Source organism: Chelonoidis abingdonii, chromosome 2 (genome assembly GCF_003597395.2).
Source record: "Chelonoidis abingdonii isolate Lonesome George chromosome 2, CheloAbing_2.0, whole genome shotgun sequence".
Lineage (NCBI taxonomy): Eukaryota > Metazoa > Chordata > Testudines > Testudinidae > Chelonoidis > Chelonoidis abingdonii.
The window spans coordinates 51008893-51024488 of record NC_133770.1 but is presented as its reverse complement, the minus strand read 5'-3'; the positions used below and the strand labels follow the sequence as shown (position 1 = coordinate 51024488).

The window sequence follows — 15596 nt, the reverse complement described above, 5'->3', positions numbered from 1 at the left end:
TGTTTGCCTGCCGTGTCCGCAGATTTGGCTGAGTGCGGCTCCCACTGGGCGCAGTTCGCTGCTCCGTGCCAATGGGGGCGGCGGGAAGCGGTGGCCACCACATCCCTTGGGCCATGCCACTTTCTGCAGCCCTTATTGGCTTGGAGCAGCAAACCGCAGCCATTGGAAGCTGCGTTTGGCTGTACCTGTGGACGCGGCAGGTAAACAAACCAGCCCGGCCTGCCAGGGTGCTTACCCTGGTGAGCCGCATGCCAAAGTTTGCCAATCCCTGCCATAGAGTTTAAAATCATCAAATTTTGGTGTCGATCCATTTATAAGCTGACCCCCAATCTTTGATGTCACTTTTTCACCAAAAATATTTGGCTTATGGATGAGTCTATACAGTACATATATTAGTGAATATTTTTAATTTAAGAAAAACAATACTTTTCATCAGGGTTGGAAGGGAGCTTGGGAGATCATCTAGTCCAACCCCCTGCTCAAAGCAGGACCAAGCCCCAGACAGATTTTTTGCCCCAGTTCCCTAAGTGGCCCCCTCAAGGATAGAGCTCACAACCCTGTATTTAGGAGGCCAATGCTCAAACCACTGAGCTATCCCTCCCCCCAATTTCTTTGCTGAATTCATTAATTTAATTTTGGTTTTCAATTTGTACTACCGTTTTGGTGTCATCTGTTTTTATTCTAGATCACTGCTTATAACAGGCGCACCTTTGAGACTGCAAGACATAACTTGATTATTAATATAATGTCAGCAGAAGGTATGTACAGAGGAGATTTTGCAGCACTCTAGATTGTATAAGTGATACATTGTTAAGATTACATGATTTTTAAGATGACAATACTGTCAAACATTAAGCAGTGTTTCAACTAAAAGCATGAGTGGTGAGGAGGAAGTAAGGGAAACTTCCCTGTCCTGATTCATCCTGTTGGTTATTTTTTGTTAAACCTTTTTTACCAGGGCTGATTTATGCCCAGTTCTTGAAAATTCTTCTGAAGAGCCAACTTTTTTCTTTTGGAACCAAATTTGTGCTGAACTGTATATTTTTTACACCTACACCACATACAAGGGATATATCTCTTCAAAGTATTTGTTTTGAAACCAATAGTAGTGAGAGCTGTATTTGAGAAGTGCATCAAGCCTTCGAAGTTAAAGGATAAAGAAACATTCAGGGATGTCAGCATTAGTTTGCATTTTATTGGTTAATGAAAGATATATCTAACTGGAGGATTAGACTTTTAAAGTATAGAATGAAAAACTTTTTGCAAAGTTAGGGACACTGGGTCAAATTAAGAAGTGACATAATCAAGTACTGCTCCATTGAGGTAAAATGAGTTGTACAATTTTGTCAACAGCAATAGTGGATTTTGGATTTTGAAATGGAGGCAGGGAGGCCCAATATGCTTTTTTAATGTCTTTATGAAAGACAATGAATTTCATAATATCAAACGCTTTATTCAAGCAGTGACCTTCAAGATTCAGGTTGCCTTGCAAAACAGCTAGTTGCATGTTCTATCAACTGTCATTGAAAAAAATCCTCCAAATAAATAGAATGAGCTAAATTCTAATTTCATTTATATTGGTGAAAATCTTGAGCAGCTCTGAAGTCTATGGAACTGCTCCAGACCTACAGTGTTGTTAAGTACAGAATCTGGTTCACTGGGCCACATTAAGCAGAAATGTAGATGATAGTGCAGGTTAGTCAAAAAAAGAAACATAAGTGGTAAAGAAATGTAATTTGCATTGATTTGGTATTCAATGGGTAGGCAAAACAAGCGTCATACACAAAGAGATTGTCACAAGCGTAGCACATAACAGAATGTTTTATGATAAGGTAAAGGGCTGCATTCTCTTCCACACTTTTCCTGTTATATACTCTAGTCAACACCCCCTGCAAATAAAAATCCTTACCTACTGCTGCTTTTTCTGGGAGCAGCTTCTCTGCAGTCTTTTAGTTTTTTATGTAAACATTGGATATATTCTCTCCTATTCCACATACAGAACTCCTATTCTTGTCACTGGCAGTGTAATACTTACATTGAGTAGAGAATATGTCCTATTATCAGAAAAAAATATGGGTGCCACAAAGCAATAGTGGTTTTTTCTTTTTCCTTTTCCGATTGTCATAGGGATCATTTTGGCCTTAATCCAGCAATGCATTTAAGCACATAATTTTATGCACATAGTTCCATTAACTATGGAACTACTCATATGCTTAACTTTAAGCATGTGCATAAGTGCATTGCTGAATCAGAGCTGTAATGCTCATGGCCCTGCAATACCACGCCTTCATCCCCTAGATTTTAAAAGCAACACATAGGCTTTTAACTTTGATATGCCTCTTGCATGTACTACTTATTTTATTGCTAAATCCCTACAACATACAGAGGCCAATAGCTGATGTCTCACCAGAGGAAGAAAATCCCTCCAAATGCATTTAGGTAATTGTGAAATGATTCACTGCAGTTAAATCATAATGCTGAATGCGTGACAATCACTTCCACAGTTATAGACAGATGTCATAAAAACTCAGAAAGAAAACTGGTATGTAATCACAAAGCATCTATCTAGTCTAAAAGTAGCAAAAGAAACAAGGAAAAATGTCAGGGAACAATTTTTTGCATACATTTTTTCTCCTCAAAATTTTTTCCAGTGTGAACATCCCTTTCATCTTCATAATGTTACTATGTTGATTTGTACAATATACCCTATCATGCTTAACTAATAACATCTGTTGTATCATGAAAGATTGTGAAAGTCTCATTTTACTAAATTTAAAAGCTAGTGCAAAACAATAAGTGAAAAAATCAAATAGCATCTCCAAGAAGAGTGTAAAGGATTTAAAAATGAAGCATCTTGATATTCATTTACGAAAACCTGTGTCCTTCAATACAGTTTGTAACCAGTTTGCAGTATGTAATAATGTAAATAAAATATTCAGTATCTATAAAATCAGAAAACAAGATATAAATACATGTAATTTGAGTTAATGAGACCCGTAAAATGAAAATTCCTCTGGGTTGTCTTTAATATTTGAAAGAAGGCTTTTTAATTTTATCAGCGTTCTGACAACTACTCCTGGCCTCCTCTGAGTTCTTTTAGAATATCTATCTATGGGGAAAAAATGAAATGTGCTTATTGAATTTGAGTGTGCACAGGATGCAAATGCACAGTACCACAAAGATAGTTGCACATAAAACTGCAGCACTCAGGTGCAGCAGACAATGTTCTGTGGTAACTTTTACATTTAAAAAAGTAGATGTTTCAAGTTAACCAAGTTGCAAACAAGTCACAGTTCACAACTGAAAACAATACAAATCACCTTAAAAATACCAGCACCACTGATCTGTCTTAAAATTAGAGCTGGGCAAATTTTTCGGGCAAATCGAATTTTCACTGAAAAATCTGTTTTGGTCAGCCTGAATCTATGAATTTGACACTAATAATTTTGACCATTCACAAAACAACCAGAGGAGGAGGATGTGAAGGTTATGGTGGTGGTGATGCTGCATCTGCTACTGCCCTTATAATATTTAGCTCAGTGGTTAGGGCACTCACCTGGGATATGGGAGATAGAGGTTTGAATTCCTGTTATGAAATACACCTGATATGGAATTTCTCAATCAACTGAAAAGTCAGAAAAAAATTAGATTTGGTTTGACCAAACTGATTTTTTTTCAACATATATTTCAGAACTGTCATCCAGCTGAAAAATTTAGTTATTTGCCCAACTCTCTGTAAAATTTAGCAGACCATTCTGATTGTGGGTGTGGACAGTTTGTGCATTTTGAATTTACTGATTACTTAGACTGGAGGAAACTAAAGTGAGACCTACAGTATAGTCTGTCATCACCTTCAGTTTGAACATGATGTTGTGGCCTATTACATTTATAGGTTCCAGCCTACAATCTTTCATCTTGAATTAATCATCTTATGCCTCTCAGGTCAGTGTATGAAGCAATTCAGGCTGGGACTTGTAGTTGTTGCAGGCCACTCCTCTTTGCCCAAGAGTAGGATAGTGCAATTTTCTTCATTTAATCAGATTAGGTGTTGTCTTCAGGGGGCAGATCCTGTGCAGACGTAAATTGTCATAGTTTAATTTAAGTCACAGCAGTATTATAATTTACACCAGCTGAGGATCAGCCCTCAGGTTATTTGCAGGTTGCCAATAGCTCCATCAATAGGGCAAAGCTTGAGTGCTTCTTTAAAAAATAGTTGGTGCTATTATAAATAAACATAGTTTGATAATTAAACAAGAGGGGCCAGATCAGAGTATAACTTGGTATTATAAAAGGATTTTAGGAAGGTGCCTCCTCAGTCTTCTTTAATAAGTCAGTAGTGCAGTACTCAACCACTATTTTAGATCTTTTGTAATAAAGACATAACTCTTTTCCTTCACAACTAGATTTTCCTTTACCATATCAAGCGGAGTTCTTCATAAAGAACATGAATGTAGAAGAAATGTTAGCAAGTGAGGTTCTTGGAGATTTTCTTGGAGCAGTGAAAAATGTGTGGCAACCAGAGCGTTTGAATGCTATAAACATCACCTCAGCTCTAGACAGGGGAGGCAGAGTTCCACTTCCTATTAATGATATGAAAGAGGGGTAAGCACATGTGTGTATATATATCTAATCTGTTTATAAGTCTTTAGCACTCAAAATAAGTGTCACTCAAGTGTTTAATGTTCCTTTCAGGCATTCAAGACTTTTTGGAAGTTACTTTGTAAAGAACAAACTTTTGGAAATTGTTATTAGATATTAAAAATACATACGTGCCCCGAGCCCCCAGATGAGGGGATCAAGGTCTTTTGATGTTAGGTGCTGGGAATTTACAATCAAAAAAACATTAACAGTTTTCCCTGCTTACAAAACAGGTGGAAGGAAATAAGACTCTCTTAATCTACAATTCCAGCCTTATATCCCTGTAACTGCAGAGCCTAATTTTGATTCATGACTCTGAAGTTCTACAACATAGACCTCACAAAACTTAAAATTAGCTCAGCTGCATTCTGTTCCAAACATCACAGGGACATTTAAAGCTACATCTTCCAATACTATAGCTCTTAAATTTAGAGTTAACTGATTAATATTGCTTGTGAAGGGGCTCATTCCTTTGCATTAGATGTTTTAGGAAAGTTTTTTTTAAAAAAAAAAAAAAAATATACACGGAAGAACTTACAGGAGAAATACGCCTTGAGCAACATTTTCCTTTTTTAATGTTTTTTGACTGAGAGGCTTCTTGAAGTCTGTCACTACAGTTGAACAGCAGCTAAAGAAAATCTGGCAGCTTCCTCATCCTGTGTTAGCCGCACCAGTGTATATAAGATGCTACATAGAGTTTCATCTGTGGTGTTTTTGAGCATTGCTCAGACTGTGCTCTGTGTACTCCCTGGCAAACTGAACCTAAATTCTGCTTCAGGGTCCCTGGATTCTGTGACTTTCTGGTGGAGCAGATTATATTCTGTAACAGTTTCATTTATTCATTTCAATTGAGATAAGTATGAAAATGAATAATAGTATCAGTACAGTAGCCGTTGTTTTATTTATTTTGACACTAAAATCAGTTTGTTTTGTCCCACACTCTGCTTTCAGTATGTTGTAAAAATTTGTATTGACAGTGCATAACTATCTTGTGGAATTTGTTGAGAGAAGCTGGATGTTTTGGCAAGTTGGCATCAATAATAAATGAATAAATTGCAGTTGTAATTTAAAGCATTTTCAAATACCTTTTACAGTTCACACATAAAATGCTATGAATTTTCAAGAATGCTATACTGAGCAAAATTTTCTCTTACATGAAATGAAACTATTTTAACTTCCCGAAGTACTTTATCAATGATTTATTGCTGTTTTTACCTCAAAATTTTGAACTTTGAGCTTTGTAACTTTTTTTTTTTAATGAAAATGGATTATTGTTAGTTATAATCACACAGTACACTCAAGCTGTAATAGGAATGTAATAAGTAGCTAGAGAAACAATTTGGTCCCAGTTCATTGGGCCTACATTGGAAAAAGTGATGTCATAGCCTATAAAACACAACTAGCTGTTTTAGAAATGAACTATTGTGATCATTGAAATGCAGAGGACTGTGTTCATTAAATATTTATTTATTAATGGATATCCTGATGACACTTTGTCACACACCTTTTTCTGCAGTGTCTATGTTATGGTTGGTGCAGATGTTCCATTCTCTTCATGCTTACGAGAAGTGGAAAATCCACAAAATCAGCTGAGATGCAGCCAAGAAATGGAACCTGTAATAACTTGTGATAAAAAATTTCGTACTCAGTTCAGTATTGACTGGTGTAAAATCTCTTTGGTGAGTCACTTTGTGATAAGATAAGAAGTGATGTGTTTGTAAATGCGCTACTTAGAGCTGAACATAGTGTGCCCAAGTATTTTGCAAGCCTCACCAAACAACTCTGCCAAATGCACCTCACTTCTGACTGATCAGACATAACTCTTCCTTCAGCAGAGACTGCTAGAATGTGGAGGGATTTTGCTATGTGGCTAGAAGTGTATTATAGTGCAGGCAATACTAAAACCACCAAATTCAATTTCCTTTGTGGTTACTTAGGTAGGATTTGAACCCATAAATGAATGTCTGGTTCATTAATTCACTGCACTAATATGCCTAGGTCTAATTCATTAACCTAAAAAAAAAAATTGACATCAATTACTGACATACTGAGTTGAGTAATTTAGCAATGTTTATCCTTGAATCACCTTGATTGATCATTCGTGTTTTTCTAGCCATTCGTTCAGTCACCTGCTGGGTAGGCTGTCAGGGGCACTGGATGCCCAATCAGCATAGCGCACTGCAGCCCAGAACCCCTGAGCTCAAGCAATCCACCAGCCTCCACCTCCCAGTTAGCTGAGATTACAGGCATGCACTACCACACCCAGTTGCAATGTTTATAAATTGTTAAAAACTTCTTCTGAACATAAACATCTAACATTAAATAAGAGGCAGAAAATGAAAATAAGATGAAATACTGGAGCCAAATGAAATTGGAAAATTTTCCTCAGGTTTATCAAGTAAAGGAGAAATATTAAGGAAAAAATAGGACTACTGTTCGCCAGGGAATGAGAATAATTCTGATAAGGGCTGAATTTTTAAAATGATTAGTTTTTCTCAGTTTTAAACAAAAAGCAAAGAAATTGAGGAATGGGAAGAATGTAATACAAACAATGTTAAACAAAGATGGTTAGGGAATGTTCAGTAAAACCTGTATCTCAGTAGGGCCAAATGAGATGTATGCAGAAATTTTAAAAGAGCTAGCAGAGTAAGCTGAATCACCTAGTAATACTTAACACATTGCATTTCTTATCTTCGTTGCATTTACAATATTAATTTATCTTTACATGCTCTTCAGAGGTATGTTAATAAGCATTATCCCCATTTCACAAATGAGGAAACTGAAGAAAAGAGATGAAATGTCTTACCAGAATTTTTTGGAGAGGTTATCAGAATGGGGATTTTAGGACGTAAACACTCCTAATTACCTGTCCATGCCCAGTCCAGTAGATCACCCATCCTCTGTCTTTTGAATCAGAAAAGTTGCCTAAAAACTGTAAAAATGACAATTATTGCAAAAGGAGGGTCCATAAGATATCCACTGTTTCTGTTGTTAATTGCTGAAAAAATTAGCATAAATTAGGGATGTCTGTAGAAAGATGTCGGCCTGATGAGTTGCTGACACAGGGTAGTGAACCAGAAGTGAGCCTGAGTGTCACAACATTGTTTAATATCTTCCGTTATAGAGATTCTTGTAATCTTTTAAAAGAAGCTCTGACACCTCCATTGTTTGCAGCAGGCCTTTGAAATTCTGCAGGGACAAAGTCATGAGGCTATATATGTGCCTTTTGCTTGTTGAATGAAACTTTGCTCAGGTTTGAAAGTTTTACAGTTAATAACTCAGTCATTTCCCTTCTGTTGCTTGCACTGCTCAGGAATTTTTTGGCAGCCTGCCACAATAATAACTGAACATGAAAATTCTAAGGCCAGTGCTGTTTCCAGCACCACCTCATCACACAGTGTACTGAGAACATCTGGTAGCTGCCAGAGCAGCTAGTGAAGTGAAGAAGGAAGTGGATTCAGACTTCCCTCTGTCTGACCATACACCTCCCGGCATTGAACATATACCTCCACCCATCTGCCTCCCTCCAGAGCTCCACATGGGGGAGGCGTTCCCAAAAGTTTGGGAGAGGGCTAGGCTTCCTGTAACCACTCCTCCCAACCCAGCTCATGGTGCCAATACATTTCCTTCTCCCTAGAATAAAAAGTGTTCTTCTGCTCAGTGCTGAAGGTTCAGGGTTCAAGCCCTGATGAAGATGCATGAGGGGAGGGGTATTACAGTTGCATGAAGTAGAATTTGTATTTTGCTTTTTTCCTTTTAAAAAAGAAACCTAGGAAATTATATTAAGAAAAACCTATATTAAAATGACATGTATATTGCAAAGTCAAGTATTCAAGTAAGGTGTTTGTGCATTATGGTAAAACTATTTAAACGCTCACATACTATTTTTTCCACTTGACCTATTTCACACAACACACAGATTGGCTGCACGAGGAGGCAGATTTAAAATTTCACAGGAAGCCATAAATCTAGCATTTCCTAATATTTAAGTGCTTGACTTTACAATCTAAATAATGTTCTTTTAGCAGTTATTGAGGTGTTTTTTAATGTAACTATAAATAAGTTGTTGTTTGGGTTTCAATCAATTATAAATTGTAAAGCTGCACCAGAAGCAAATTTAACTTATTCAAATTACATTGAAAATGTCCAGTTCTTCTGCACCTGGGGCAAGCAGACATGTGGCTCAAGTTTTCAAGACTACACCTTTGCCCTCTTAAAATATGGCTCAGGACAGTTTACTGTACCACTCTTTACTCTTTGGACAGAGTGGTCTGTCTCCCTCCACTGGTCCTGGACTCCTTGCAGTGGTGGACACTCCTAGAGAATGTTTGTCATGGAGTTTCCTTCATCTGGCCCTTATCAACCAGGTCTGTTTTCACAGATGTCTCCCTAATGGGCTGGGAAGCATATCTGGGGTTGCTGCATGTTCAAGGTCTGTGTTCAGAGCAGGAGTCCCCACTGCATATCAACTTACCGGAGCTTCTGACCATCTATGGTGCATGTCACGCTTTTCTGAACTGTATCAAGGGCTCAGTGGTTCATTCACATACTTACAATAACACTGCAATGTATTATGTGAACAGGCAAAGGGGAACAAACTCCAGGATGCTCTGCCAAGGGGCAGTCAGGTTGTGGCAGTTCTTCATCGAGGAGAGTATCACTTCGATTGCTGACCTCTTGTGCAGAGTCCAGAATCATCTCACAGACCATCTCAGCAGGAATTTTTCCCTGAGTCACGAGTGGTCTCTGAAGACTAGTGTGCACTGGGCCATCTTTGCAGCTTAGGGCATTCCGATGATCAACCTGTTTGTTACGAGCAACATCAGGAAATATCATCTGTTCTTCTCTCAAGAGGACTTCAGACTAGACTCCCTGTCTGATATCATCTATCTTGGCTGCAGTCAGCATGTCTGTATGCTTTTCCCCCAATCCCAGTCATCCCACTGGTCATCCTCAAGCTGAAGGCAGATTGGGCCAAGCTCATTCTGATTGTCCCAGTGTGACTGAGATAGTGCTGGTTCTCTGGTGTTCTAGCACTGTCAGTTCAGCCTCCCATATCCTGTCCTCTCTATCCAAACCTACTCACGCAGAATCATGGTCACACTTTAAATCCCATGCTCAGCTCCTTGCATCTCGTGGTATGTCTGCTTCATGGCTAACTAAGGAGGAATTGTGGTGTACCATGGCTGTTCAAAAGGTCCTACTCAGTGGTAGAAAGCCCTCTACCAAATGGCCTATTCATAGAGCCTTGCAAATCTGCAGATATCTGCTTTGCATTCATAGATGTGGATATCTGTGGATCATTTTTACAGATCGCAGATTGGATGTGGATACAAATTTTGTATCCATGCAGGGCTCTACCTATTTGGCAAAATGGAATCAGTTTTCGGTGTGGTTGTTTGCCTGCAGTGTTTAACCAATGCTGCCTTGTATTCAGGACAACTTTGAGTACTTGCTGCACTTTCAGTCATTGGGCCTTGTGCGTAACTCATTGAGAGTACATCAGGCAGCAATATCAGCGTTTTGTCTCCCTATGCAGGGAAGATCAGTCTTCTCCAGTGCCAACAGTAGCAAGATTCTTAAAAGGATTTCTTTATCTCCATCCTCCGGTCTGAGAGCTGATTCCTCTGTGGCACCTTAACACGGTCCTAGCAGTTTTAATGGGACCTTTGTTTGAGCCCCTGGTATCTTGTCCCTTTCCGCGTTTGTGTCAGAAGACTGCATTTCTGTTAGTGATAACATCTGCAAGGAGAGTCTGTGAGTTTCGGGCTCTGATGGCAGAACTTTCATGCATGCAATTCTCTACAGATAAAGTGACTTTACAACCACACCCTGAAAATTTTGTCTAAAGGGGTTTCTTGGTTTCATTTGAACCAGGTGGTATATTTACCAGTGTTCTTTCCGAAGCCATATTCATCTCCAGAGGAGCAGCACGTTCATACATTAGATGTCAGGTGATGTTTAGCCTTCTGTCTTGATAGGACTAAACAGTTTCATGCTCTGCCTCAGCTGTGTGTGTCTGTCATAAACAGATAGCTAAGCGTTAATGTTTCTTTTACCTGTAAAGGGTTAACTAGCTCAGTAAAACTGGAACACCTGACCAGAGGACCAATCAGAAGACAAGATACTTTCAAATCTCGGTAGAGGGAAGCCTTTGTCTGTGCTTTTTGGGTTTTTTCTTTGTTCTCTCTGGGTTCTGAAGAGGGACCTGATAAATTAACAGACTCTCCAATTTTCTGAAACAGCCTCTTCTGTTCATTTGTAAGTACCAGTTAGAAAGGCGGTTTAGTCTTTTGATTGTTTTCTTTATTTGCAAATGTGTGTTTTGCTGGAAGGATTGTATCTCTGTTTGCTGCAACTTGTATTTGTGCTGGGGAGGATTCTCTCTAGTGTCTATAAGCTGAAGACCCTGTAACATTTTCCATCTTGATTTTACAAAGACATTTTTACTTTCTTCTTTCTTTTATTAAAGCTTTTCTTTTAAGAACCTAATTGATTTTTTATTCTGGTGTAAGACCCAAGGGAGGGGTCTGCACTCACCAGGGAATTGGTGGGGGGAAAGGAGAGAAGGGGAGGAAAGCCTGATTTCTCTCTGTACTAGGATCACTGTCTCTCTCTCAGGAGAGTCTGGGAGGGGAAGAGAAGCGGGGGCAAGGTGAATTTCCTCTCTGTTTTAAGATTCAAGAAGTTGAATCACAGGATCTCCGTGTTAACCCAGGGAGGGAGAATCTGGGAGGAAGAAAGGAGAGAGGAATGGTTTATTTCCCTTTGTTGTAAGACTCAAGGGGTTTTGGGTCTTGGGGTCCCCAGGGAAGGTTTTGAGGGCCAGAAAGTGTCACAAAACACTATATTTTTGGGTGGTGGCAGCTCTATCATTTCTAAGCTAGTAATTAAGCTTAGAGGGGTTCATGCAGGTACCCCATCTTTTGGACGCTAAGGTTCAGAGTGGAGAATCATACCTTGACGGTGTCATATGCAGATCATATGAAGGCGCAAGAGATCTCTTCACAGACTCTCTCTGAATGGATATGCTCCTGTATCAAGACTGCATATGAAATGGCTTCAGTGGGTGAGAGCGCAAGCTGCGTCAATAGCGTTCCTCAGTGAAGTCCCAACTTTGGACATTTGCGGGGTTGCTACATGGTCATCCATCCATCCATTTATGAACCGTTATGCCATTACGGTATCTTCCAGGGTGGATGTAAGCTTTGGTAGAGGGCAGTCCTGCAATCCTTGTTTAGGTGGACTCAGAGCCCTGCCTCCTGGGGTGGGTACTGCTAGTGAATCACCTACGCATAATATACAGCTGCATCTACTTGAAGAAGAACGAACAGTTACTTACTGTAAATGTGTTTCTTCAAAATGTGATGCAGATGTGTACCCCATGACTGATTCTCTGTCCCCACTGCATTGGAGTCTAGTCTTTGGGCACTTGGTGCCAAGGATTTGAGGGGGGTCAGGGCAGTGCTGCCTCATATAGCCAGGGGAGGGACCATGAGTGCGAATACGGCCCCTCTATGGGTAGTGCTAGAGACAATTCTCTGGCTCCAGTGCACTGGGTGCACACACACCTAAGTGGAATACCTGGCTCCATCACATCTCAGAGAACCAGTTACTGCAAGTAATCATTTCTTGTCCTCTGGGATGGATCTGTACATCCCCGGCAAGCACATACTGCTGAATGCACTGGATAATGCTAGTGGCAGAGAGGCAGGAGCAGACTATGCCCTCCTCAGGGTCATGATTCCATTCAGTACTGTATCCAGCTCACTTCCTTTGAACACCAACTAGGGGGCAAAGAAACAGGTAGAAGAGGCTTTCTACAACCTTTTCCCAGTCATTCATAACTCATTCATGCAACAGAGGGCAGGGTTTACTTTTTAGTATTTAAGAAATGTGCTTAATATAGAAATGTATTTGTTAAGAAATAAATCAATAGCCAATAATCAGATTATTGTAATACAAAAGTAGTTCTTTTGAATTTATTTTATCAAATAACAAAAATTAGTGGTGTTTGGTAAAATAAATTCAAAGGACGTATTTTTTTATATTACTATAATCTGATATTTGCTATTGATCTATTTCTTAATAAATACATTTTATATAAAAATAAAATATGCAGAATGAGAATGAGTTAGTCAAAGTGTTACTTACAATATATCTGAAGATCAGCATAATTTCTTTAATTCGGTGAAACCAAAACTTTGAATAGATCCTCTAACTTCATTTATGTGACTGATCAAAAATGTCTATCTTGTGCTATGGCAATGTTTAGAATGAGTCTTCAAAAGTGCTTTAAAAATATCTATTTTTTAGTGATGTCATAGATTCTTTGGAGATAAATGGTCATCTAGTCAACAATTTTTTTAAATTACTGTTTTCATTTGTACAACTGTTCAGCTACTGAATAAATATTTTAGCAATCTTTTTAAAATTTGTCTTTTTAAGTTTTAATTTGTCACTTTATGCTGGTCTTCTAAATCATCCAATAATTGATAAGGCTATATTTCATCTAATAAAATGATGAGTCTGTTGTTACCTAGGTTTAAATGAATAAAAGAAACATTCACCTTATGTATTAATTATATTCTGAAGTCTACTAGTTCATATATGTTACTATATAGGATTATTTTATTTTATATTGAGATTGAATAGGCACAAGCACAACCGGGGCATATAATTAAGTTCAAAATCCCTTATTGTGAAGTTAATACTAAATAATTGAGCTTTACTATTATACAGTAATTGATTACATTAATTTCCCCCCTTTATTAGGGTTTGAAAGTGCTACATTGCTTCTTTCTTCTACTTTCTAGTGACTACAGTACACTTTGGGAGTGTGAGTGGGATGAATAATTGAACAGAAGCAGGATAAATATTACCTAATCAAAAACAGGGAAACTGGATATCTTAGGGAACTAATAATGGGATCTGTACACCCTTTCTGCTTTTATGTTACAAGAAGGGAAGAGTGAATAATGAGTTTTTTTGGTCAATGGCAATTCCAAAAAAAAAAAAAAAATCAGCTTGAACTGAAAATGAAATTTTGAAATTTTCGGACAATCAAAAAAGTTAAAAAAAAAAAAAAAAAAAAGAATTGTCAGTGTTTCTTTTTGTATTTTATTTTGTTTTAGAATCAAAGGAAAATTTGAAATTAGGTGTCCCCTTCCCCCAAAAATAAACAATTTGATTTAAATTGACGCTAATTTGAAAAATGTTTTGGTGTCACTGAATCAGGTTTTGGCTTTAAAATTTCCGTAGCTCTAGTTAATAGTACAAAAGCTTGCCCTGGTTGATATTGACTAAAAAATGGTTATTTGGTACCTTTCTGACTTCGATAATTTTTCAGAGACTTTATTGTATGCTCATTGACCTCTGCTGTTGTTTGGTAGCTATGTAGTGACTTAAATAAAATTAATTGGTGGTCTCAGTCCAGTTCACATAACAAATTGTCACCATTTTGGGGTAGTCACAGCAGAGGTCAATGAGCATTTTCTGTGATTTGGTCTTTAACATGAATTAAGATAATGGAATACCTTACATGAAGAAGTCTTTGGAAAAATAAATGGAGTTGTGAGATTTCATATAATTTGAAAGGCTGTGTTTTGTAGTGTTGCTTTTTCTGATTTATGATTGGTTAAAAATTCTTTTCATTTTCCACATACATTTGTTAATTGATTATGTAATTTGTCTTTTTTTTTTGGTATCAGGTTGATAAAACAAAACAAGTTTCCACCTATCAGGATGTGATCCGAGGAGAGGGAATATTACCTGATGGTGGAGAATATAAACCACCACCTGATACACTGAAAAGCAGAGACTATTACTCGGATTTCCTAATTACACTGGCAGTGCCCTCAGCAGTAGCACTGGTGCTTTTTCTAATACTTGCTTATATCATGTGCTGCCGACGGGAAGGAGTGTGAGTACTTTAAAACACTAATTAGTAATTGTAAATTTTTCTGAGATTGTAATCCACATGAAAGAATTCTGTAGAAGAGTATCATTCAGTCCATAAAAATACTTTTTAAACAGACCAGCAGAAATATTTAATATATATTGTACTGTTTTCCTTCTAAACATTCATTAAAATTATTGGTAATCTCCAAGAGAATGGATTTAGGGGCTGTAGTTCTATTTAAAATGGTTAAATCGTCTATGCACAAAAAAATGTAAAATAAAAATAAAGGACCCACCAATTCAGGACAATTATTTAATTTGACTAAAATTTTTATTCACCGAACATTAAAATTAAAGACCCTAACACTAGTAAAATAAATATTGCCAGGGACCTAAATTGAATTTAGAGTTATAAAAGCCAAACATATGAAACAAAAGCAGCAAGCAACGTAGTTTCTTCCATCTCTTACATGTACCCTGATTTCATTTTGTCATAGAATTTATTTTAGCCAGAAGCCTTTTCCTTAACTTGCATTTTCATTCACTTGTGTGTGGGTGTGGTTGTCTGTCTGTCATTGGTATCAACAGCTCTGTCTGTGTGCACATCCAGTTCTTATTAACCTGGTGGCAAATGCTACCAGCTTGGTTTGGTGGTAACAGTGTCAGCATTTCCACATCATGTACTTTTTCCATCAGCAGATAGATTTAATGTTCCAACTATCAATGCTATTATTTAATTCATAAATTTTGTTTTGTTTTTAGGGAAAAGAGAAACATGCAAACACCAGAGTAAGTGTCTTCTTTCCTGTTATTTTTCTTTCTCATTTAATTTTCATTTCTCAGTAGCTTGTCATGCTTCATACATGTGTCATGGTCTTCTCTCACTCTCCTTGATTCACAGTCTAATTCATATATGTGAAAGCTGCTATAAAACAGAGAGGTGTGGCAAGGCTAGCAGGTCAAAATAAAAAGGGTTTGTAATTAATAAAGATCAGTTTAATGTACAATAATTTAGAGTAATAATATTATTATGTAACTAATGTTCATGCATATGTGAC

The 15596-nt window shown here is 37.7% G+C and overlaps 1 protein-coding gene across 9 annotated transcripts in view; it reads left to right on the top strand.

Annotated features, from left to right (window-relative positions):
- Positions 1–15596, top strand: part of SGCE (sarcoglycan epsilon) — a 66834-nt gene that overhangs the window by 26970 nt on the left and 24268 nt on the right. For 8 of the 9 annotated variants that reach the window (XM_032785364.2, XM_032785365.2, XM_032785357.2 and 5 more), the window contains 5 exons: positions 686–758; positions 4404–4602; positions 6155–6317; positions 14349–14560; positions 15301–15327. In XM_032785364.2, the coding sequence (XP_032641255.1) occupies positions 686–758; positions 4404–4602; positions 6155–6317; positions 14349–14560; positions 15301–15327 (674 nt within the window). The remainder of the gene's footprint in view (positions 1–685; positions 759–4403; positions 4603–6154; positions 6318–14348; positions 14561–15300; positions 15328–15596) is intronic. The other variant, XM_032785361.2, reaches the window with a different exon arrangement.